Below are 21,954 nucleotides of genomic sequence, written 5' to 3' on the forward strand. Positions count from 1 at the left end.
ATAAGGAGAGAGGAGAGGAGGGTAGATAAGGAGAGAGGGAGAGGAGGGTAGATAAGGAGAGAGGAGAGGAGGGTAGATAACTAGAAAGGAGAGGGCAGATTCCGCATCTCTGATGTCTGAAGGTGTGTCTGCGCATCCATCATCTAACACCTCTGAGCCAGGGTGGGGGGTGGAATCAATCCCAGCATGAGAGGCGGGTCCCCCCTGGACAGATCAGCAGCCAATGAAAGGGCTGACACACACTCACATTCACATCTACAGGAGAAAACCCACACAGACACAGGGACAACATGCAGACTCCACACAGAAAGGCCCCCGGGTCCACCTGGGTTCAGACCCTAATCCTGACCTGCATGAGTTTGGACTGTGGGAGGAGAAAACCCACACAGAAACAGGGACAACATGCAGACTCCACACAGAAAGGCCCCGGGGTCCACCTGGGTGTGTGCACGTTACACTTAAATTGAAACCACAACACAATGAAGTGTGGGGTGACCACTGGCACAGACCAGCAGAGAGCAGCATCACTCTGCAGCAGGAACCTGATGCATCAAACTTTGTGTGGCAGCTGTTATTTCACACAAGCTTAAAGAATTCCACAATAAAACACATCAGACACTTTGTTAAAGGGCAACTTTTATTTGGAAAGAATCCTTAAAATTAGTGTTTCAATGCACACATTTCCTGTTTGAGTGTGTGGAGGCTAACAAAAAGCAGCTAACATTAGCACTGTGTGTGTGAGTGAATTAACACAATATATATTATCTCTAATAATTTTCAGATCACCTGATTGAAATTGGACTAATGTTGGAGTTTACAGCTGCAGATTCAACCTCAGATTTGTTAAAGTTGTAATATTATGCAACCAAGTCCTTGGAGAAAAGTGTAAAGGTTCTGTGACAAAAATTTGTCAGTGTTGCACAATATAAGGAGTTAAGAGCTGGACAATAAACCTTGACAAGGTTTTGAAACTTTTTTCCTCTTATTTTTTCAAAAAAGTTCAAATATTCTTCTGCATTAATTTTATAAGAAACTGACAATTTTGTTTGAAATTAAAATTGTCAACTTTTTCATCTTAAGATTCAATATTTCTTTCCTAAAAATTGTGACTAGATTCTAATATTACAACTTTTAACTGTAATTGCTTTGACTTGAAAGTTACTTTGCAGCTGAAATGCTGCAGAGCAAGAAAAACAACGGCCTGGTCCTTTAAAAAAATAATCAAAACAAAATCCAAATAAAAATAAGGTGTTTCAGCTGATCCATGATTTTCTGTCTAATAAAACTGCAGGTGGATTAAAAATGCAAAACATGATCAAATAAAGATTAAGCTGCAGGTAAGACAGTATGGAACTCGTACCAACAGTCAGACCTAAGTCGTAAAACTGCATTGTAAAAAACAAAACAAACAAAAAAAAAAAATTAAATTAAAAAAAAATAATAAAATAAAAGAGGAAATAAATAAGTTATAGATAGAAACGTTTAGTTTTGATTTGTTCTGAAAAAAAAAAAAAAGACTGGTCAAGTTTTATCTTCATGGTTTCAGTCATCGTTTCTACCTTTAAAACAAAAAATTATAAAAGTTTTTAAAAAGTAAGGAACGTTCTGAATGCATATTGATAACCAATACAATTTTCTGCAGTATTAACTGGCTGACGTAGATTTAAACAATTTCAACAGTACTACAAGTCCCAGAGAACACTACTGCAAGAATCATCCAATCAGAGAACAGGTGAACAAGGGCAGAGTGAAATTAAGGCTTGTAAAAGTCATTCAAATCTTCAATCAATCTCTTTTAACCTTTGGATTAGGATCAATTCAGCAGTTGGACAGAAGTTTTTGGTTCTGACAAGAATATAAGTAGTTCAAAACTGGACAATTAAATCTTGTCAAGACCTGACAAGATTTTGAAATTTTCTCCTCGTTAGGTCAAATCTTATTCTGCATTCATTTTATTAGAAACAGACAATAACTTGTTGAATTGAGTTAAAATGTTGTCAACTTTCAACCATGAGCTGAGGCTCATGGGTAATGTAGTATTTAGAGCCCATCCACAGACCTGTTCAGACCTGTTCAGTCTGTTACAGTCTAACAACAAACAGCGATTGTTGTGATTCTCCTTCATGACAAACATCTGTTCAACATCTGTCGACAGAAGGAGGTGACACCTGGTCCAAACACAATGTTGTTTCTGCTCGATCAGAAACTTCAGCAGTGGAAACACTGGAACTCAACCAACATCACAAGCAACAAAGAAAAACAAGGCATTGATTTCTTTGTGTCATAGTCACAAAAAAACAAACAGGTTTTTCAATAATGACACAAGGATTTCATAATTATAAAAGTCTTTGATAATGAAAAATGGAAAAATTAGCAGATGCCAATAAAATCTTATGAGGACAAAAAAACCTAAATTACAGTAAATGAAGGTAAAACCTGCAACATAAATTACAAAATGAAGATCTGGTGACTGGGAGCAAATACTGTGTAATTACTGAATAGATAATTACACAAAGACTTAACTGTGAGGCATAACTCTGAACTATAAATTACATCATTGTGAGGAGAGAATGAAACTACAAGATAAAAACTACAAGACTGTGATGAGAAACATAATTCAGCTCACATTACAATGGGGTGCAGGATGTACGATTCTGAAATAAAATCATATTAATTCTAGAATCTGTCTTGTAATTACCACATTGACATCTCTTTAAGGTCCTCACTCTGAGACTGGATCTTAGGAAAAAAGTTTTATGTGTGGAGAACAGGGTTCAGGTTAGTCTAGTGTTTGGACTTTAGTCTGACTTACCAGCCTGAAAACAGAATGTACGTACATATAAAATCAGCTGTGTCATCATGCATATAAAATCAGCTGTGTCATCATGCTGATGAAAGCCAAACACCTTTTGTTTTCTAAAGCTGAACATAGAGATTAGTTGTCACCAATGTGATCACTGGATAAAAACCAAGTTTTGGACTTTCCTGCTGTTAAATGTTCGGTGTTTGCTAGAAAGGCTTCCGCTGAGAAAAGCACTTTGGTATTTAATGATGTAACTAAACAAGATTCAAACTTGTGCTCCTGAAGTGCTGATCCAGCAGAGGGAAAATGACAGGGAGGGACCGGTGAGAACCGTACTTAATGTCCTACAGGAGCAGGAAGTGAAAAGCACATTGTCATTTTAACCGTTAAATAGAGTTCCTGTCTCGGTGAGAACAGCTGAGTGATTTTTAAGAAATGTGTCCTGTCATTGGGCTGCTCTCACTGTAACCATGGCAACAATAAAAGTCCACTCTTGTGTCCTCACCCACTTGTGCATAGGTGAGATGGGCAGGGCTCAGAACTCCACCTTGCAGGCGGGGAAGGTCTCTTCCTGCATGGCCACGGTACTGTTGCTGCCTAGCACAGTGATGGACAGCTCCCTCTGCCGGTCATGGGTCTGCTGGTACCACTCGTGCATCACGAGCGAATCAAATGTCGGTATCAGAGTCACCTGAGGATAGAGTGGGGAACAGACTAATCAGAACAGAAAATGAGAAGGTGAAGGTAGTAAACAACTGTGTTTTCACTAACCTGAACCTCCGGCCAGCTGCTCTTCCCCTCCAGCAGGGAGTCCAGGATGCTCCTCATCGACACCTCCTTCACAGGATCATCTCCACTGATGATGTAGTACGAGGAGCGCAGACGCCTGAAAAACTCTGAGTCCACAGTGGAGGAGGCACAGCTGGATGGCAAGTAGGCCAGGTCTACATACACTGCAGAACCCTCAGAGCTTGCAGAACCTGTAGGTCTGATACCTGGACACAGGAATGAGATTATAACATAAAGAAACCAGCTCCTCAAATGGCCAGTAGGTGGAGCTCTGACAAACCTTTGCGCCACAACTCCCAAGAACACCAATGTGAGTCAGCCACTAAATTATGAGATGGTGGCCCTTCAGTGGCTCCTAGCTCCCTTATTATAAAGACACTACTGTGGCTGTGTTGTGCATCATACGTGTTTTACTAGTTCTAAGCCAGGAAGTGGAGAAGAAAGCTCTCAGCTCCTTCACAGGAACAGCACCGACCCATTGGTTCAGATATGTGGATGACACCTGGGTTAAAATCAAGACCCAGGAAGTTCAAGCCTTCAGATCACATCAATGCTGTAGATGCAAACATCAAATTACAATCGAGGACAAAGACAATGTGTTTCTCTGTCTGCTTTTAGTTCCGCCCACTAATCTCTGACTTAGCAGCACCCTAAGTAAATGTTCTCAGAACTGTGCTTACCTATACTCTGTGCTGAGGTGATACAGAGCCTGCTGCAAAAATGACATGTCGCTCATTGAATATCTCTGATGTGCTTGAACCTAAGTTCTAAAAAAACAAAGAACTGTGCTTACCTGCAAAGGGTAGTTTTGCTGTTCCAAGTCTGGATCCACCAAGTGAATTTCGGGATGATGGCTTTGCATCAAAATTGGAGGTCACCTTTAGTGACCCTGTGGAGCTGCCAGCCTTAGACTTCCCATTCTGGACTGTGGTACTTCCAGGGGTTACCTTCTGCATTGTACCTGTAGGTTTCTTAGTCTTGGCAGAGGAACTTTTTAGGCTCTTACTTGATCCATCCACATCTGTATCGGCCATGCAGGCTCCAGGCTGGGGTGGTAATGGGGGCAGATCTTTGACTGGGGCTGGTGGTGGGTCATGGGAAAGATGCCCTGCCCTGTGGGAGTAGTGCAGGTCGGGATGGTCTTGTGAATGACTGGGTGGCAAGAGGCTGCTGGAATCGTCATCAGAGTCGATGTCTGCAGTGATGGAAGGACAGTCCTCTGTGCCAGGGGGGACATCAGAGTCTGTGGCTGTCGGGAAGGAGTCGCTCACTGATGTGGGTGGAGTTTCCTGACTGTAGACTGAAGGACAGTTGCTGCTGCTCTGATTCTGCGAGTGGCTGTTGTCGGAAATATCTGGTGAGGTGCCGGTGGTGAGGTCAGGGCTGATGTGTTGCTGATGGTTCTCTGAAGTTTTTGGGTGCTGGAACTCACAAGGGGATACAAGACATAGATCAACATCATGTGGAATATCTGAGATAAGCTCTGACATTCCATGGATGTGCTCCTCAGATCCATTTCTACAGCACCCATTGTGGGACAGTGACATAGGTAAAATTAACCCTGCATTAGAGTCTGAGTCACTAACATGTCCATTGGAGTAGGCTCTGTCTCCCATGGGACATTTGGGCGACATTGCAGTAGGTGGTAGAACTTGTTCTATAGAAACTGACAAGGATTCATCAACTTCTGTAGAGTGCGGTGAGCTGACCTCAGCCGGCATGGAGGTCACAGTGGGAGAAGAGTCTGGCATTAGGTCTTTGAAAGGGCTGAGTGTCAGAAGGCTGGACTGTTTATCCTGAGAGGATGTGGAGTTTTCCAGTCCTTCCCTCAGGGAGCTGAGGTCTGAGGTCCTACAAGAACCTCCCTGGTTGTAATCCTCAAAGCCCAGGCTAGATCCTCTTGCCCCAAGGCTGCTGTCCTCGCCCAGACCATGAATGTCCTCTGGAGATTGATGGAAAGGAGTATGCCCTGCACTGTTGGGGGCTGAATCTGCAGGAGAAACCAGCTCCAGAGTTTTCTCATCTGAGTCATCTTGCCCATTTTTCAGGGATCCCACTAGTGGCTGGTATGCAGTTGGAGTAAGATCAAAGTTAACACTGAGATCACTTTTTGGTGTTTTGGCAAGAGGTGAGGAGGCGGCGCCCATGTCCTGGTCCATCTCCATGAAGCGAAACTTCTCTGGACTCTCAACTGTGGAGGTCTGGTTCCCATTGGTCTTTGATCCATTAGAATTCATGTCTGCCTTTTGACCACTGTTTCCATTGTCATCTTCTAGTTGAGGTTTTTCAAATTCAGCCGACATGTCCTCAGGTGTTGACACCTTGGAGCGTTCTGCCTCTTTCTGGTTTTCCTGCTCCTTTGGACCTGGTTTAGTCTTTGTTCCTCTGTTCAAAGTGTCTTTCTTTGGAAGACTCCCATCTTTCTTTAGAGGCCCAGTCTTGCCCAAAGCTTTTTTTGGTTCTGTAAGTGTGGTAGACACTGCATTTGAAGCTCCACTTGTTATTTTCTTTGATTCTTTAACAGCTGGTTTTGCAGTTTTTTTCTCCTCTGCTTTCATATCCCTCTTGCTATCTTTTTTTGGTTCATGCTTAATGTCTTTCTTTGGTTTTACACTTAAAGTTTCCCTTTTCACAGGTTCTTTCTTTTTCTCCCCACTCTCTTCCTTCTTCACAGCAGCAGGAGCCTTCTCATCCTTCTTTTTCACTTCCTTTTTCTCATCTTTCTTTGGAACGAGTTTTTCAACTAGTTTTGGCGGCTTCGATTTAGCATCTGCATCTTTAAGTTTGGACTTTTCTTCCCCATCCTTCTTGTCTTTCGGTGCAGTGTCTCCTGCGGCTTTTGGTTTCGTTTTCACCTCCTGTTTTTTTACATCTCGTCCAATCTTGTCTTTCTGCAAGGCACTACTGGGTCGGAAGTCCTTACTCTGGGACTTAAGGCTGTCCGGACTTTCTGCTCGTTTTGGTTGTTTCTCAGTTTTGGAAGTTTCTAGGTCTTTCATACACACTGACTGATGTTTGAGGAAATCCAGATGTTTGAGTTTTTCAAGCCCATCTAGAATTTTGCCCTGTGGTGTACACCCTGGGAAGAGGACACGTATGATCTTCTCCTGAGAGCTGGATGGATGCCAGACCAGCAAAGCACAAATAGAAACAAGGCATGGTAGTGGAAGATTTGAGCCCTTCACATTTAATCCCACATTTGGCCAAATCTGCATTAGAGCTTCAAGCTCCTTGCTGCCACTGACTGGATTCAGTGTGTACAGTTCGAGACGGCCAACTCCCATCTTCTGAAACAAGATAACTGGTTCGATAATGGGTTCATTAGATCGGCTGAGAGGTTCAGGTTTGATTGCCAATCTTTGTAACTGCTGCAGAGACAGTGCCACCTGATCACAACTCCGCAACTCGCTGGGATCTCTCTGGATGGACTTCAGTCTGTCAGGAACATTGAGGAAAACCACCCCAATCTCAGGAGAGATGAGGTTTTTCATCCAGTCTTCCTCATTCTGAGATCCAGCAGAATCGCCCTCCTGCTCGGCTACTTTCCTTAGCAGCAGACTGTTCAGTCCGGGAAGATTGTCCACACCGATGTGGGTCAGGAGTACTGAGTCAATTCTGTCCAGGTGTCGAACCAGTTTCCAGAAACAGGAGCGGGGGTCAGAGCCACCATTCACCAGGATGTTAAAACCATTAACAGCAAAAAAGGCAGAGTCCCCTCTCCCACCAGGGAAGATGTAACAGCAGGGCCGAGAGAGTTTCAGGAATCCCACAGTGCTCGGTGGCTCCAGGAGGTCAAAGGGTGACTCAGGCTCCAGCGATTCAGACAGGTACTCTGTGAACTCTTGCAGACCCTCCATTTCTGGGAGAACTGGGGGAGGGTTGATCTGGATATTTATGACATTTTTCAGGCTGTGTTTCTCCAAAATTGAGTCCTTCCAAAGACCATAGTTTGGACAGCTGAGGGTAAGACTGGCTTTCTCAGCTGAGCTCAACAATTCTCTGACCTTTCAAAACAGAGTGACATGGAAGACAAGAAGAAACAATACATATTTTATTCTGAGAGAAAAACATCAGAACAAACTTACATTATGTTAAATTAATCTCTGCCTGAAACAGACCAACAGGGCAGCAGTTTCTTACCTCCTCATCAGCAAGTATGTGGACAAAGTCTCTCAGAGAGAAGCAGCCTTTCTGTAGCACAATGTCTCCGGTCTCTTCGACACACTGACCAGCCAGAACCAGCAGTTTGTGATGAGACGAATCACAGATGAGCCGCCGCACCTGAACATACAGCAGGAAACACAATAGATGTTTTACAATCTCAGTTCTTAAACTATCAGAGAACTAAGAGGCACTTTCAGATCAAACAGCTCTAGGGAACCAGTTCAAGAATTTTTACCAATAGTGGTTCTGTTGCTGCTTTGGCTAGAAATACTCATGGTTTCTATTGTAGGCTACTTGAAAGTACCTGCCCTAAAAAACTACCAAAAACAGTTTTGTAGGAACTATTATAGTTCTGAGTTCCTGTAATGTGGAACTTCCTCCAATGGTTCTAAGAACTATGAAAAAGTTCCTCCAGTCTAAAACTCCTTCATGTGCTCCTCAGCTTGTTACACTGTTTGCTAGTCTTCCTGGAGTCCACATGTGATTGACAAAAAGTCAGAGCAGCACACGCTGGCTAACACAACGCAGCGACACAGGAAAGTTTACTGGGTGGATCAGAAGAAGAAATCATGCTACAGAGTCAGACAGACTCTAATCAGTTCCACAGATGCGACCCTGTTTAGTGTTTACTGAGGAGCAAGATAAAGGTCCCTGACACATGATGTGACTTTTATCTGGATCACAGCAGGGAGGAACTTATAAATCTCTAAAGTTTTATTTCTGTCCTCACCTCTGAACAGACAAAGTCATGAGCTGGATTCACCACAACCTGCGTGTCCAGAACATCTCCGCTGTGCTGCAGAGTCCTCTGACCTGCAGAAACAAACGGTCAGAAGACAGAAGACGTAAGTCAGACTGAGCAGAGTTATGACATCGAAAAACGCGTTCTGAAGGAGATTGAAATAAATAAATGGATATGGGATTAATCTTCTGTTCACTGATTGATTAATAATCAACGAATCACTGCAGCTCTACAGCACACAATGGGCGTCTTCTTTTTGCTTTGCCACAGGACCACATCCTGACTATCACCGACAACAAAATAACCACAGATGGAAAGAAATTAGAAACTATTTTCAAGTAACTCAGACACTGACCTTTGTCTTAGGGTTTCTGACATCTCCTTTAAAAAAAAAAGAAAAAATAATGAATTGGTGCTGGTGACGCGGAAACATCTGGGAGGAGTCATGGCAACTGGACTCCTAGTTTTTAGGTCAAAGCGTTTCACTACTCAGGCAAGTAGCTTCATCAGTCTGAGGGTTGGGGGGTCTTCCAAAAATGCAGTCGGCTCAAAGCAGTTTAACCCTGAGTTGAGGGAAACTCAGACTCTGTTCCATAAACAGAGATTATTTAACTAATCTGCTCTCTGGCAGGTTTTCTCCAAGAAACGCTGAATTTCTGTCTCCCCTCATGTCATGTAGAGATTAGAAAACAAATCTTATGTTGAGGATTGTAGTGATTTACAGGTGAAACGTGTTGGACCTGTTTTTGTGTGGAATTCACACCCCTGCATGTTGAAATAAAATGACTGGTCAATGTTTAGTTTAATATGTCAAATATGCTTAAACCAAATGAGGTTATGTTAATGAGCCTATACAGTTTGCCTTGCCTGTGTGTAAAATGTTCCCATATCTCACTTTGAGCTGCTGCCAGCTGCTTTGGGACTATTGGATTGAACCTAAATGAATATAAACTTTAGTCCCATCCAGTAGTTTTCCATCTGCAGCCAGTGTGGTGAGTGTTAAATCAAAAGATGGTGAATAATGTGACACAACTCACACATTGACTCTAGCAGCAGTTGCTGTGTTTCTTTTCTTTAGAAAATGTGTTCATGTTCTGCATAATAACTGTTTTTACCTGAATCACTGAACCTGAGCTCCGTTGATGGTGGCTTTTTATAGTCCCCGTACATGCAGTTAACTCAAAACTCAACAGTTTCCATCTCTGGGTTCATCAACTTTGGGATCTGATGAGACGAACTGTTGACAGTAAAACTAGTCCCCTCTAGGTAAACCAGTAATCAGCTTGTCGGCCTCACTGACGTCAGTGAACTAACGAGCTCCACCGACTGGCTGCTGAGGTCGAACATGTCATTAAGGAACCACAGAAAACCGCTGAGATGATCACATGACTGCTGTATTTGTGTAGCCGCCACAGAATGCATCATGTGAATGAGGGTCCTCACATATGTACAAAGACAAACGAGCGTGTGTGTCTGCAGGCGGTTCAGCAGAGTCTCAGCTGACTGTGTTTGTGTGAACAGACAACCATCCTGCTTTGAAAACAACTCAGTCTGACACAAACATGTCAAAACTGTTTCTGTCCTTTACATTTGTGAGCATTGATCACATGCTCCAACACAACAGCACGTCGGGAGTTAAGAAAATATTTCACTGACTGATGTTTACATCCACATTAACATGCTGAAGTAAAAACAAAAAGAGACACCACCACAGGACTTCCTGTTTCGGTCTTGACTGAAACCACAGACACCAGACAAAAGTCCAACACTCAATATACACTTACACCAAGTGGTCGGTTTATTAGGAACCCCTGTGTTGGACCCAGTCGGTTTATTGCGAACCCCTGTGTCGGACCCAGTCGGTTTATTAGGAACCCCTGTGTCGGACCCAGTTTATTAAGAACCAGACTATACTTTGTTATATTTGTTATACTGAGAGTGTTTCTGGTATTTTGGCAACTACATTTATATCGGTGAGGTGAAATACCAGAACCAGTTCTTCATAAAGTCCAGTCTGACAGTATCAAACTGAATATCCAAAATTATTGTCCAGGTGAATCACTTTATTAGTTTGAGTAGCTAGCTATTTGAGTACAGTGACCTTTAACCTTCTAAAACAAAGCAAGTTCCTCTCACCTCGGACATCCTCTGACAGGAAGGCTGAGTGTCTGGACACAAACAGTTTCAGCTGCTGATCCAGAACAGAAACATCCAGGTCTACGGGCCAGCACCGCACACCTGAAACGCACACAGTGACAGACGATGGTTTCTTCATAATCATTTCATTTGTGGCAGAGATGCAAAGTTGGTTGAACTCATGCATTGAACATTTCCCTCTGAGCTCCTGGACGCTGTTCTGGTCTGTTACTATGGTCCAATGTTTGCGATTACACTGAACGTCCTGCTGCTGCTTTAACGCTGCCCCAGTTTTACACAAAAGCAGCTGTATTTGTTTCTGTTCCACCACCACATTACATGTCTGTGGAACCATCCGATTTCTTCAGGTCTGATTCAGCTCACCTTGGTCTAATCACAGATAATCACCATCAATGACCCACCTGCATCTGATGATGACATGGATTGACATGTTGTACCTGCTGTGAGACAGTTTGTTTATTGACAGAGTCTAAGCTGTAAAACTCTGATCACCTCTAACAGATGTATGTTTGTGAGGTGCAGCAGTCAATCATCAAATAGATTCTCACTAGATGATAAAAGTATTTTGAAGCTGAATAAATCTGATAAAACCCTGAAGGTACTGAAACTCTGTCAATATGAAATATGTGACTGCAAGTCTCCTGTTATTATCGTGTCTGAACTGCAAAGACTAGACCAGAAAATAATCTATTTTGTTCATCATGTAATTGTATATATTTTTTTTTTTTTAAACAAACCAACCACAAATGCCCTTTTTCAGTTTCTGTTTTCAATCACAATAAAAACATCTGAAGACTTTAGACTGTTTTAAATGTTAATGTGCATTTCTTACTGTTTTCTGGCATTTTATAGACCAACTCGAATTAAAATAGATTGATAATGTAAATAATTATTAATTGCAGTTTTGTCACATTGAACTGGACACAGCTGCACATTTAAAACCCATTGCTCCTACTTATTTTTCAGCTTTCCAACCACCTGTCGACTGACCTCTGTTTCTTCAGGATTTCAGTTGTGGCATGGGGGAGTGAACCGCCCCCCAGCTGCAGGTCATCCAGCTGCAGCTTAAGTTCACAGTAGTTTTTCATAATGGTTTTAATTGAGGTCAAAGCAAAGTGCAAGATCCCTGCACAACATAACACAACAACAACAACAAAAACAACAACAACAACACAAGATCCCTACATGTGGGCTCATATCAGCGGAAGCCATCACCACTTACTCCACAGTTTGTGAGGATCTTCATTGGAAGAAAACTCAACACTGAGTAGCAAAGTCCAGGACCAGGAAAGAGAAGTACATGAGGAGCAATATTAAGATGTTGTGAATCCAGGCCAAACTAAAGTAGCTGCATTATTCAGTACAAACAGCCTCACCCTGAACATTAAACTGGATTTCTGAGCATGTGAACGGATCCACTGTTTTCACACAGAGAGAGACATCTCTCCACATTTTCTCCTATCTCTGTCAGATGACCAGTTCCCTCCTTAGCAAACAGGAAGCTGAACATGTCAGAAAGTCCACTTCCTCTTTGTCTGTCAGCAGTCAGAACACACAGGCTGAAAACATGCTGAAATCAGCCTGAGGCAAGAAACAGACTGAAATCAAGCAACAATTAGGCTGAAAACACAAAAACATGGTGACTACAGGCTAAAATGAGTCTGAGACATGGAGTAAAAACAGCCGGGAAAAAACAAACAAACAAACAAACAAAAAAAAACAGACAGAAAAGAGGCTGGATCAAGCGTGAATTCCTGGAGCTGCAGCTCTAACAAACACGATATAAAGACTGTTTGTTCTTGTAGATTTCATGGGGTCATGTTTGGTTTCTGGGCTTGAATAACCTGAGGACCAGTTTTCATTCAGTAATCACACAAACTCTGAGTCCGTCTCTGCATTTGTCTGCTAAAAAAGATGAAAAGAGCCAAAGAATCAATTAAACAAATCATAAAATATATGTTCATTTATTAACGCTGTATCAGGGATCACAGCCCAGCACTTACGATGATCAAACAATGTTTACACAAAATCATGAAGAAAGACCATGTCATTAAAAAATGAAGTGGCCACAACCAAACTGCAGCATTCTAAAGGTCTCTGGTCTGGACCTGGAAAACCCGATCACGTTGGTCTCCCTCCTTCAGCCTGCAGTTGCAATGGATCATTCAATTAATCCACTAGTTTATTCTACAATAATTCTGACAGTTTATTCTGATGAACTGTCACAGCCTTTCCATCGCTGTGGCTCTGACTCGACTCTCAAAACAACTTCACATTTTATTCTGGAACTAAAGCAGCTAAACGCGGAGCGAAGGTCAGACTGTTGAATTATTTAAGTTTTAGTCTGTTTCTCACGGTTAACCTACTTTTACCAGAACAGTCAATCCAACAAAATAAAACACATCCGGTGGATGTGAATTTTTAAAATAAAAGCCTTCTTAGAGGGGAAAACCATGCTTCTTTTAATTGCATTGAAAAGTGATTTTATTTTAGACTAAATGCTAGAACGCAATACTTATTTCATAGAAATGTCCCCGCCAGCAGAAACACTCACACTAGTGTAGTTTGCTTTTTAATGAATTAAATATTTAACAGTCAACAGAAGAACAAGATGTTCATACCTTTTAAATCTAACTTCGCCAAACACCAGCAGAGCTGCAGCACACTTTACACGGAGACAAGCCCGAGGGGACCGGATGTCCTGTGAGTGAAATCACGTCTAAATTTAACACAGGTCGCGACTAAAACGCGTTAAAAGTTCGTGAATCTAATGTTTTAAATGCGTATGTGCTGCTGAACAAAGAGCAACACCCTGCCGCTATGACGGGACTCGAACCTACGGATGAGGAAACTAGTTCAGTTATGGTCTTGCTATCGGCTGGTTTTATTTGGTTACCATGCTACTTGGTCTTCGGTTTTAATGGTTCCAGTGGTTTTAAAGGTTTTAATGGCGCCTTTGGCCCGAACTGTCTACATATGTTTACTTTATGCTATAACCGAAATGCAATTCAGGAGCTAAACCGACGCTGAATTTACTTTTACAAATCAGTTTAGGGCCGAACAGCAGCAGCAACGTCAGCGCTTCTGCACGGGTTTTATTGTGAAAGGCCCAGCGGACTTCCCGCCCTGTGGACCGGCGGCAGTTCGGTTCTTCTGTCTCCGGTGCAGATAAACTTCACCAACACTCACCTGAATCTATCTGTAGCAGCAGCCGCTCCAGGAGGCCAGTGGGCCTTAAAGCTCCCACCACCACTAATACCGAGTAGTCCGCCGCAGACCGAGCGGGACCCGGAGGAGCAGAACCGGGACCGCCGCCCCGTTCCGTCGATGCTGCCGCCGCCGCCATCATCGCATGGACTGTCTGTTGATTACGTCAGCAGAACAGTTACACAGACCCCGCCCTATAGTTGGAGACGACCAATCAAAGAGGAGGATCGTGAGGCAGAGACGGAGGGCGGCCAATCAGAAGCGTGAGGGACATTTCAGTGCTGCTAAGGAGAAATCAGTATCAAAAACAAACTCCAGGACTGAAAATAGAGAAAACAGATGTTTTAAGATAAAGACTAAAAGATTCAAATGCATGAACATTATGTAAACAGATAATATTATCTTCAGCTTTTATATAGCCAACTTCACAATTAACCGACACAACTGTTCATATAATGTCAAGTCATTCATAATGATTTACCCCCAAATTTTCCTTTACTGGGGTTTAAGATGTGTACACACTGACTAAAAACACTTCACTCATTTTATCTTTTAACTTGTGTATTATAATAATAATAATTTACTGCTGCCCGGATTATTGCCTATGTGTTGCTTTGTGTCCTTCATTTGAAAACCTTTATTAACTCATATCTCATACGTTTGTATAAGGAAATATTGTTACTGGAGTGTTTTCACTTTATTTTAAATGCGTGGTGTAATCTTTCCACAAGTTATTTCTTAGTTTCAGTTGGGATACAGTACACTTTATATATTGTCCATACAATTCCTACATAGTGAATGTTTGTTCCACAAAAATAAATTATCAAAGATCACAAGATTTTCATGACAATGAAAGGCTGAAATCCAAATACTGTAAAAATGATTTTATCACTTGTTTTTTTTTTCTCATTAAGATTAAACTCAAAACATGGTAAATGGATTATACAGGATTTTTTAAAGGTATTTCAGTTACAACTTTGTATTTGCCCTGAGTGGACCTGAACATCAGCTGTTGTCCAGTGTACATAAATCATGGTATTTTCTACAGTTCTCTGAGCCCATGAACGCAGCACAGAAGGTCCTCCAACATGGCGGGTGTGGTACCCGATGTAGTTCCCGGTCGGTGCGGGTTTTTCGTGGAGAAAAAGAAACGGTTCTGTAAAATGATCGTCGGAAGCGGGAAAGGGTTCTGCGGAGAACACGCGGTCATGGTGAGTTCACGGACACGTCAGCGTGGTAAAACAGAGCATGGAGAAGAGACGGGCTTAGTCTCATATTGTTATTATTATTGTGTTAAATCTGTTTGTGCCGTATTAAATGTTCCCGTGCGACACGTGATACGCACATTGGTCAAAAGGATAAATACAAAACCTCAGCTCGTTGGCCAGCTGTGACATCATGAAACAGCTGTTTCCTGTTTCAGGAGGAAGGGGGCAGCAGAAGGATCACCTGTCCTCTGGACCCCAAACAGTGAGTCATTGATCAGTTATCTGTTGTTGATCAGAGCTGAAAGCAGAAAACCAAAGATGCTGATTATAAATGATGACTGTTTAAATGAGTTTAACTACTGTGAGGTTTTCTGTGTATTTAGTATTTTGTACTTATCAGCACAGTGAGTGAAGACAAACTGGACAAACACCTGAAGAAATGCAACTCAAGACAGAAACCCAAACCTGTGAGACAAATACCGTTCTCTCTTAGTTTCATTCATCCCTTTATCAAACACATCAGTTTCACATTCTGACTGAGCTTTAAACTCAGCGTGTCATTGGTAACAATAATAAATAGGTAGAAAGACATGTACTGTATGTCCATGTCAATTTTATTCAGTATTTAATGCCGTGCAGGTTTATTATGTGGAGAACATTAATGCTGGAGCAGCCGAAGGAGACGAGACACTGCAGCAGGTAACACCTGAGCTACTGCAGGTTCGGCTGCTTCGTTAACTCAGACTGAACAACAATAAAAATATTAAACTGCTGTTTGTGATGTAGGTGAGTCTTTGTGAGCGCAGTAGGACAGAGTTGGACGCTGTGTTGGCCAAACTGAAGACAGCGATCAGAGGTTGTACCTCCAGTGATTAATAAAAGAAACATAAATAATCAATAATAAAAGCTGCAGTAGATTCTGATTGGTGATACGAGTCTTACAGACACCTTTTCTGTTTACCTCTGATGTCGATGTAGGACTGCAGTGCGACATGGAGGACAGAGTTCTGTCTCACCATATCCTCCAGGAGGAACTAAACAACCCAAGCAATGGAGACTCTGCCCACAAACATCTGAAACAGCAGGTACGGAAACACCTGAGCACACCTTTAATATTTTATAACACTGAGACTATTGTGGTCTTAAAGACAGTAGTGAAGCAGGAGTCCATGTCCAGGTGCCTGAGGTCATATCAAAACAACATCATCAGCATTATACTGGTTTATGGTTTTTTTAAGTAGCACTGTGAACTCATTCTGAAAACCAAGACCAGATCCTTTTGTCTAACCTGTCTGGTGTGTCCAGTCTTCTATCTTAGGTCACCTGGAGAAGCTGGGACTGTTGGGAAGGGGGCGGTGCTTTGTGGAGTTTGGAGCAGGTCGAGGGAAATTGTCTCATTGGATCCATGAGTCTCTGAAGTCCCATGACCCCCTGAAGACCTGCAAAGATCTGCAGCTGCTGCTGGTGGAGCGGTGCAGCACCCGTTTTAAGGCACAGGGGACCCTCATAACTCCAAATTCCAGATTCCTGACTCCAGACCTCCTGACTACCCCCCCCCCCCCCCAGTTCTAGACTTTCTACCTGTTTAGGCCCTAACTCCATGTCTCTGAACTTCTCAACTCTAAACTCACAGAATCTCACTTACAGACTAGAGAATAACTGCTTTCCCCTCCTCCTTGTCAAAATGGGTTTAGTACCTTCCTCATACTTGGACATTTTGGACTCAACAGTTATTTACATGTGAAATCTTCCTTAACCCAGAGCCTTTACAGGAAAGCATCTCTGACTTGTTCTGTTCTGTTCAGGTGGACGGGAAACATCAGGATACTGGAGTTCAGTTTGAGAGGCTGCAGGTCGACATTCAACATTTGGATTTAAGTAAGAGAAAACATCTGGAGACACCAACGATTTAGTTATTCTGGACTCTCAGAGCTGATTTTAAATCCTCCGATCTGTCTGTGGATGTTTGGTGTTTTCAGGTAAAGTCCCGCTACTCAGACAGAAGAAACTCCCATTAGTCGGAGTTGGTAAACACCTGTGTGGAGCAGCTACAGGTGAGAGCAGTCTGTTTCAGACCCTGAACTCTGATTGGCTGTGAAGAACTTAAACTCAGCAGGTCTAGTTTTCATTCTCAGATCTGGCTCTGCGATGTTTATTGGAAACACCGAGATTCAGAGGGAACCCTGAACCACCCCTTAAACGCCTCAGAACCTCAGAACCAGCTGCTGACCCTGATCCTGGATCAGTCTGTGGTTCTCTTCCTGTACCGGATACTGATCTGGGTCCGGTCCTCGGCCTAGCGGTAGCACTGTGCTGTCACCATCGCTGTGAGTGGCGTCACTACGTCGGTCAGCAGTTCTTCCTGCAGCAAGGACTTGGAGCAGCAGAGTTTTCTGTTTTTTGTAGAATGTCCAGTTGGGCCACATGTGGACTCCGGCCAACTAATCAGGACTGTCCACCTCAGGATACCACCAGTCACAGAGGGGATGATGATGAGCATGAACCAGCTGAGGAAGCAGACGTGGTGAATGGGTATATATGGAACCCAACTGTTTTTTCTTCCCTCTGATGGTTTCTGTCTGTTCTGTTAGGGGTTAAGGTTACTGGATCAGTTGGTCCCAAATCTGTCCAAACCACAGCTGCCCATTTTAAGATAAATAATAAATAGTACAAGGAAGATCCAAAACAAGCTGCTGCAGAGTCGGGCTAGTGTTTCTGAAACAAAAGCACTATATTTCTCTGAAGCCTGTGTTCACTGATTCTTCCTAATACAGCAGCACTAACAGAGTTTTCTGTTTTGTGTAGGTTTCTGTCGGCAGCTGAACGAGAGCAGGTCGGTCGTCTCTGTAAACTCCTAATCGACAGCGGCCGACTCCACTTCCTCCAGACCAAAGGATTCAGCGGCAAACTGACACGTTATGCAGATCATCGGGTCACTCTGGAGAACGTTTTACTGACTGCTGTACCTTCTACCCACGCTGAGTCCTCCAGTGTCCCTTCCACCTCCTGAGTGCAACTGAAAGTATTTGTCAGTTCACAGCTGCTGCTTTTTGGCCCATTTTGTGTTTTTTTTTTTTTTTTCTTAGTTTTTATCTCAAGAAACTGAATCTCTTCGAATTTGGACAAAATGAAATATTTACAGACATGACACTGGAGTCAGAGATGTACAATGTTTTTTTTTTTTTGTCCTTTTCCATGTTGAATTGCTGCATTTAAGCGTTTATTTTAAAGCAAACTTGCCCAAACTTCGTACAACTGGTTTTGACATTGAGTCTGTGAAATCATTGGCTCGCTCACAAACATCTGTTCACAGCTGGGAAAAAAATTCTGCTAATGAAACCTTTAGTGTTGCAGTTTTCACATTATCCAGAATATTTCCCATATCCCAGAATAGTGCCCATACACGAAGAGTCTTCAGAGAGTTTGAATAGCAGAAACACACACTGTTTCTGTCTGCGTCGCTCAGCTCTGAAACTTTCAATAACATGATAGACAGTTTGAATACAAAAGAAGTTTCTGTTAATAAAATGTGACAGCAATTAATATTGTTATTATTATAGTTGCTCCTGGTGCTGTGAATCTTCACTTCTGTCTAGTTGTGTCATGAAACTGAAACAGGGAGGATTTAATGAAAGATGCATCATGGGAAATGTAGAATCCAGTTTTTGGATTGTGGTTAAAGGTACAATGTGTAAAGTATGAAAGATTCAGTGGCATGTAGTGGTGGGATTGCAGAACGCCACCTGGACGACTGTAAAAACATGGCAGTGCAACATGGCTGCCTCTGTGAAAGGAGCCCCGACACCTTTGTAGATTTAAAAGGCTCATCCTAAGATTAAGAAAATGCAACAGTTGGCACTTTCCAGTGATTACAGACTAATGACAACATATTTATGAATATTATACTCTGTTTCTGTTAATGGATCACTAAATATTACACAATGAACCTTTAACTACAAACACTAGTAAAGGATTTACAGAAACTGGTGGGGGTTATCTGTCACTGGTTGTCTTTCTACTGTGGAATCAGCACAAGCTGCTCAGTAATAACTTCATTATGGATGTCAGGAGCTACAAAGACTGAACATGGAGTCAGGTCCTAACAAAATGAAATTGTCTGTTTCTCTGTGGTTTGTTCCCAACAGGAAAAAGTCCTGCGACAGACACAGTGGCATTAACACACTCACCTCTTCAATTACTTTGTTAGTATCAGATCATAGAAAGCGTCGGTACTAACGGTCGGCAGGGTTGAGCACAGTGTACGTTCTCTTTCTGGCCTCCTGGATGTACATGTGCATGAACTCTCGTCCAAACATCTCTCTGTCATCTTCATCTTCATCCTCATCCTCTGTCCTTCTGGACGGCAGTGTCACATCCAGGGTCAGAGGGTTGTCCCGAAAATTCACAAACCTGCTCAAAGACAAAAACCAGCTCTGAGAATGATGGACATGACTGCAGGTTAATTATAACAGACTGACCTGATGCTGGACAGACTGACCTGACGCTGACAGACTGACCTGAGGTTTGACATGTTCTCCATTAGAGAGGGGATATCTCGGAGTCTGTTGCAGCTGAGAGCCAGCGTGTCCAGACTCGCCATCCTGCTAATGTTTTCTGGGAGTTTCTCGAGCTTGTTCCTCTGCAGCCACAAAGCGTGCAACTTCTCCATCCTAGGGACAGACATATCTCACTGTTCACTGGCTGATAGCTGAGGCGGCAGATGATGTCAATGTCCTTCACACACCTGTGTATGTCTTCAGGTAAGTGCTGCAGTTGGTTTCCCCCCATGTCAAGCCACTCGAGCACTGGTAGTGCAACCACACAGTCTGGCAGGCAGGTGAAGTTGTTCATGGACAGATCAAGGTGCTGCAGCTTCTTCAGGTTCCTGAACTACAGTCCAGAGGACAGAACAGACCTCAGACCAGTTGGATCATGGTGGTCTGTTGTTTAAAAAGAAACCCAAACCAGAAAGCTGGTTTAGGTCTTTTGATTCTTGCCACTTGGGTTTATATATGCTCTAAAATATGATTTGTGTTCTGCCTAGCTGGGAAGCCCGATTAGGTTGGGTTTGAACCTGGTCTGGCAGGTGGTCCAGGTCCCGGTTCATGGCCATCTCCAGTCTCTCTAGACTCTCACAACAGCTTAGCTCTTCAGGAACAAACTGGATTCTGTTGTAGCTTAGCAGCAGCTCTCTGAGCTGGGTCAGCTTCCCTGAGACCAGAACCAGGACATTCGAAGAATGTCAGTTACAACTACAGGGTCTTACAGGACCGCCCAGTATTAGGCTAAGAAAGAATTTTTGTTTGTGGTAATGGACGTGGAGACATACTGACCAATTTGTTTGGGGATCTCAGTGACCCCATTGCGGGACAGGTCAAGAACCAGAAGGTTCTGGAAGCTGGAGATGAAGTGGGGAATCTTCTGCAGTCCGGTCCGGTGGATCTGCCACTCCTGGACCTGACTTAGTTGGACTAGACAGCCTGGCAAAGACTAAATACGAAAAATAACAAATCTGACCATCAGAGAATCCCATCTCAATCAGTGGTCTTGAGGTCAGACCATAAATCCCTCTCACGTTACCTTCCACTCCTCCTGTTCAATTCGGAGGATCAGACGTCCATCCTCTGTCAGCAACTTCTGTTTTAGTTGGGCCAGCGCCACCCGGTCCTCCCAAACACCAAGACTCAGTCTGTAACAAGAACCATTAACCAGATGGACCTGGGCCTTTAACCAAAAAATAATTTCTCAGACGAGTCGGTGGAGTCTAACCTGCCAGTGGCTCCGTCCCTGGCCTTCCTCCTCCTCCTTTGCTCCTGTTCCTCCTCCTGCTCCTCCTTCCGCCTCCTGATCCTCGTCTCCCACAGGGCTTTGATGGAGCTGATTGAGCCGCACACAGCCACGCCCACCATGACAACAACTTCCTGTCAGCCACGTGATGTCAGTGCACAGGTGATGTCACAGCACACAGGTGGACAGATGAGATGACCTCTGACCTTTGAGCTGCAGTCTGGTTCCCCCTCTGACCATCGTGATTATTATTAATCTGCAGGAACTTGTTAGTGACTGTACAGAAAATCATTTCATCCAGAAATGAAATAGAAATGATTGATATTGTTAAATATTGTAGATTATTAGTATTAATCTTTATTTAATACATTGATTTTAAAATAAACTGCTCAAAAAATTAATGGGACGCTTCATCAATTTAACACCAACTTCGATAAACTTCAGCAACATGAGTCTGTCCATTTAGGAAGCACAAGTGTGAATCGGTTTCTGGGTGGAGATTTCAACTTGTTCATCAAGATCTGATGTGATTTCAGTGTTCCCCTAATTTTTTGAGTATATGTCAAATATTACACGTGTACACACAAAAACACTGAAAACAAAACAAATCTAAAGTCACCCCACCCTACTGACCCCAGAGTGCAGTACTGTTCTAGTATCTGCACAGTATATACTGCAGTATCTGATCACTTACTGCAATATCCCTACAGCATATAAATGTAGTATACCTACAGCACACCGGTAGTTGTAGTATCTGTGAGTGTGTACTGAACTGTTGCTGTCAGCTCTCACCTTGTGGCAGTGCAGCAGTTGTCCTCCATGCTGCTTCTCTTTAGCTGAAATCTGACCTCAGATCAGCTGCTGGATAATTTTAGCCTCCAGATCACATGACATAAAACAGTCACATGACTCTGCTAATATTTTTGCATACTGCTGTATGAATACATAAACAACTTTAACAAAGAGCTGTATATTTAAACTACAGGATATATGTAAAAGTACAGGGTGATACTTTTAATCTACAGGATATTTAAACACGGTAATTTGTGTCTGGCAGCTGCAGTTACATTGAGTCTTTTTTGGACATGAAGGTTTTA

At 42.8% G+C, this 21,954-nt stretch overlaps 3 protein-coding genes across 12 annotated transcripts; 1 reads left to right on the forward strand and 2 right to left on the reverse strand.

Annotated features, from left to right (window-relative positions):
- Window positions 1–619: 619 nt before the first annotated feature.
- map1sa (microtubule-associated protein 1Sa) lies at window positions 620–14,021 on the reverse strand. Of its 6 annotated transcripts, none has more exons than XM_026323204.2 (7): window positions 13,845–14,021; window positions 10,635–10,736; window positions 8,487–8,569; window positions 7,733–7,873; window positions 4,386–7,596; window positions 3,575–3,798; window positions 620–3,494 (listed from the first exon to the last, which is right to left on the reverse strand). In XM_026323204.2, the coding sequence occupies exons 1-7, from the start codon at window positions 14,002–14,004 to the stop codon at window positions 3,339–3,341; spliced, it is 4,077 nt and encodes a 1,358-aa protein (XP_026178989.1). In that variant the 5' UTR covers window positions 14,005–14,021; the 3' UTR covers window positions 620–3,338. The 6 variants fall into 6 exon arrangements, with proteins under 6 accessions (XP_026178989.1, XP_026178993.1, XP_026178992.1 ...); XM_026323208.2 differs by lacking the exon at window positions 620–3,494 and adding an exon at window positions 4,273–4,304 and having other exon boundaries at window positions 3,683–3,798; XM_026323207.2 differs by lacking the exon at window positions 620–3,494 and adding an exon at window positions 4,273–4,304 and having other exon boundaries at window positions 3,764–4,094.
- Window positions 14,022–14,932: 911 nt separating this feature from the next.
- Window positions 14,933–18,166, forward strand: trmt13 (tRNA methyltransferase 13). 3 transcript variants are annotated; one of them, XM_026323243.1, is made up of 11 exons: window positions 14,933–15,073; window positions 15,286–15,332; window positions 15,471–15,537; window positions 15,710–15,769; window positions 15,857–15,926; window positions 16,049–16,155; window positions 16,376–16,561; window positions 16,876–16,948; window positions 17,050–17,124; window positions 17,206–17,602; window positions 17,876–18,166. In XM_026323243.1, the coding sequence occupies exons 1-11, from the start codon at window positions 14,951–14,953 to the stop codon at window positions 18,078–18,080; spliced, it is 1,410 nt and encodes a 469-aa protein (XP_026179028.1). In that variant the 5' UTR covers window positions 14,933–14,950; the 3' UTR covers window positions 18,081–18,166. The 3 variants fall into 3 exon arrangements, with proteins under 3 accessions (XP_026179028.1, XP_026179031.1, XP_026179030.1); XM_026323246.2 differs by having other exon boundaries at window positions 17,206–17,594; window positions 17,876–18,033; XM_026323245.1 differs by having other exon boundaries at window positions 14,986–15,073; window positions 15,476–15,537.
- A 32-nt stretch (window positions 18,167–18,198) lies between these two features.
- On the reverse strand, window positions 18,199–21,719 carry lrrc39 (leucine rich repeat containing 39). Of its 3 annotated transcripts, none has more exons than XM_026323248.1 (9): window positions 21,650–21,719; window positions 20,840–21,089; window positions 20,651–20,759; window positions 20,404–20,560; window positions 20,145–20,281; window positions 19,815–19,960; window positions 19,588–19,740; window positions 19,308–19,480; window positions 18,199–18,544 (listed from the first exon to the last, which is right to left on the reverse strand). In XM_026323248.1, exons 2-9 carry the CDS (start codon window positions 20,977–20,979, stop codon window positions 18,378–18,380), a joined length of 1,182 nt encoding a protein of 393 aa, XP_026179033.1. In that variant the 5' UTR covers window positions 20,980–21,089; window positions 21,650–21,719; the 3' UTR covers window positions 18,199–18,377. The 3 variants fall into 3 exon arrangements, with proteins under 3 accessions (XP_026179033.1, XP_026179032.1, XP_026179034.1); XM_026323247.1 differs by having other exon boundaries at window positions 20,840–21,133; XM_026323249.1 differs by having other exon boundaries at window positions 18,426–18,544; window positions 19,258–19,480; window positions 20,840–21,133.
- Window positions 21,720–21,954: the final 235 nt, after the last annotated feature.

This window comes from Mastacembelus armatus, chromosome 4 (genome assembly GCF_900324485.2).
Source record: "Mastacembelus armatus chromosome 4, fMasArm1.2, whole genome shotgun sequence".
In the NCBI taxonomy this organism is placed as follows: Eukaryota; Metazoa; Chordata; class Actinopteri; order Synbranchiformes; family Mastacembelidae; genus Mastacembelus; species Mastacembelus armatus.

What these genes read in the sequence shown, in the direction of transcription:
- map1sa (XM_026323204.2), bottom strand. Translation starts at nt 14,004, where the DNA reads ATGATGGCGGCGGCGGCAGCATCGACGGAACGGGGCGGCGGTCCCGGT. An exon ending in ATGACTTTGTCTGTTCAGAG is followed by an intron (nt 7,874 to 8,486) that starts GTGAGGACAGAA and finishes CTGTATGTTCAG; the next exon opens with GTGCGGCGGCTCATCTGTGA. An exon ending in ACATACTTGCTGATGAGGAG is followed by an intron (nt 7,597 to 7,732) that starts GTAAGAAACTGC and finishes CTGTTTTGAAAG; the next exon opens with GTCAGAGAATTGTTGAGCTC.
- trmt13 (XM_026323243.1), top strand. Translation starts at nt 14,951, where the DNA reads ATGGCGGGTGTGGTACCCGATGTAGTTCCCGGTCGGTGCGGGTTTTTC. An exon ending in CCTGTGTGGAGCAGCTACAG is followed by an intron (nt 17,125 to 17,205) that starts GTGAGAGCAGTC and finishes TTTCATTCTCAG; the next exon opens with ATCTGGCTCTGCGATGTTTA. An exon ending in GAAGCAGACGTGGTGAATGG is followed by an intron (nt 17,603 to 17,875) that starts GTATATATGGAA and finishes TGTTTTGTGTAG; the next exon opens with GTTTCTGTCGGCAGCTGAAC.
- lrrc39 (XM_026323248.1), bottom strand. Translation starts at nt 20,979, where the DNA reads ATGGTGGGCGTGGCTGTGTGCGGCTCAATCAGCTCCATCAAAGCCCTG. An exon ending in AGGGACGGAGCCACTGGCAG is followed by an intron (nt 20,760 to 20,839) that starts GTTAGACTCCAC and finishes TTCTTGTTACAG; the next exon opens with ACTGAGTCTTGGTGTTTGGG. An exon ending in TTGAACAGGAGGAGTGGAAG is followed by an intron (nt 20,561 to 20,650) that starts GTAACGTGAGAG and finishes TTTCGTATTTAG; the next exon opens with TCTTTGCCAGGCTGTCTAGT.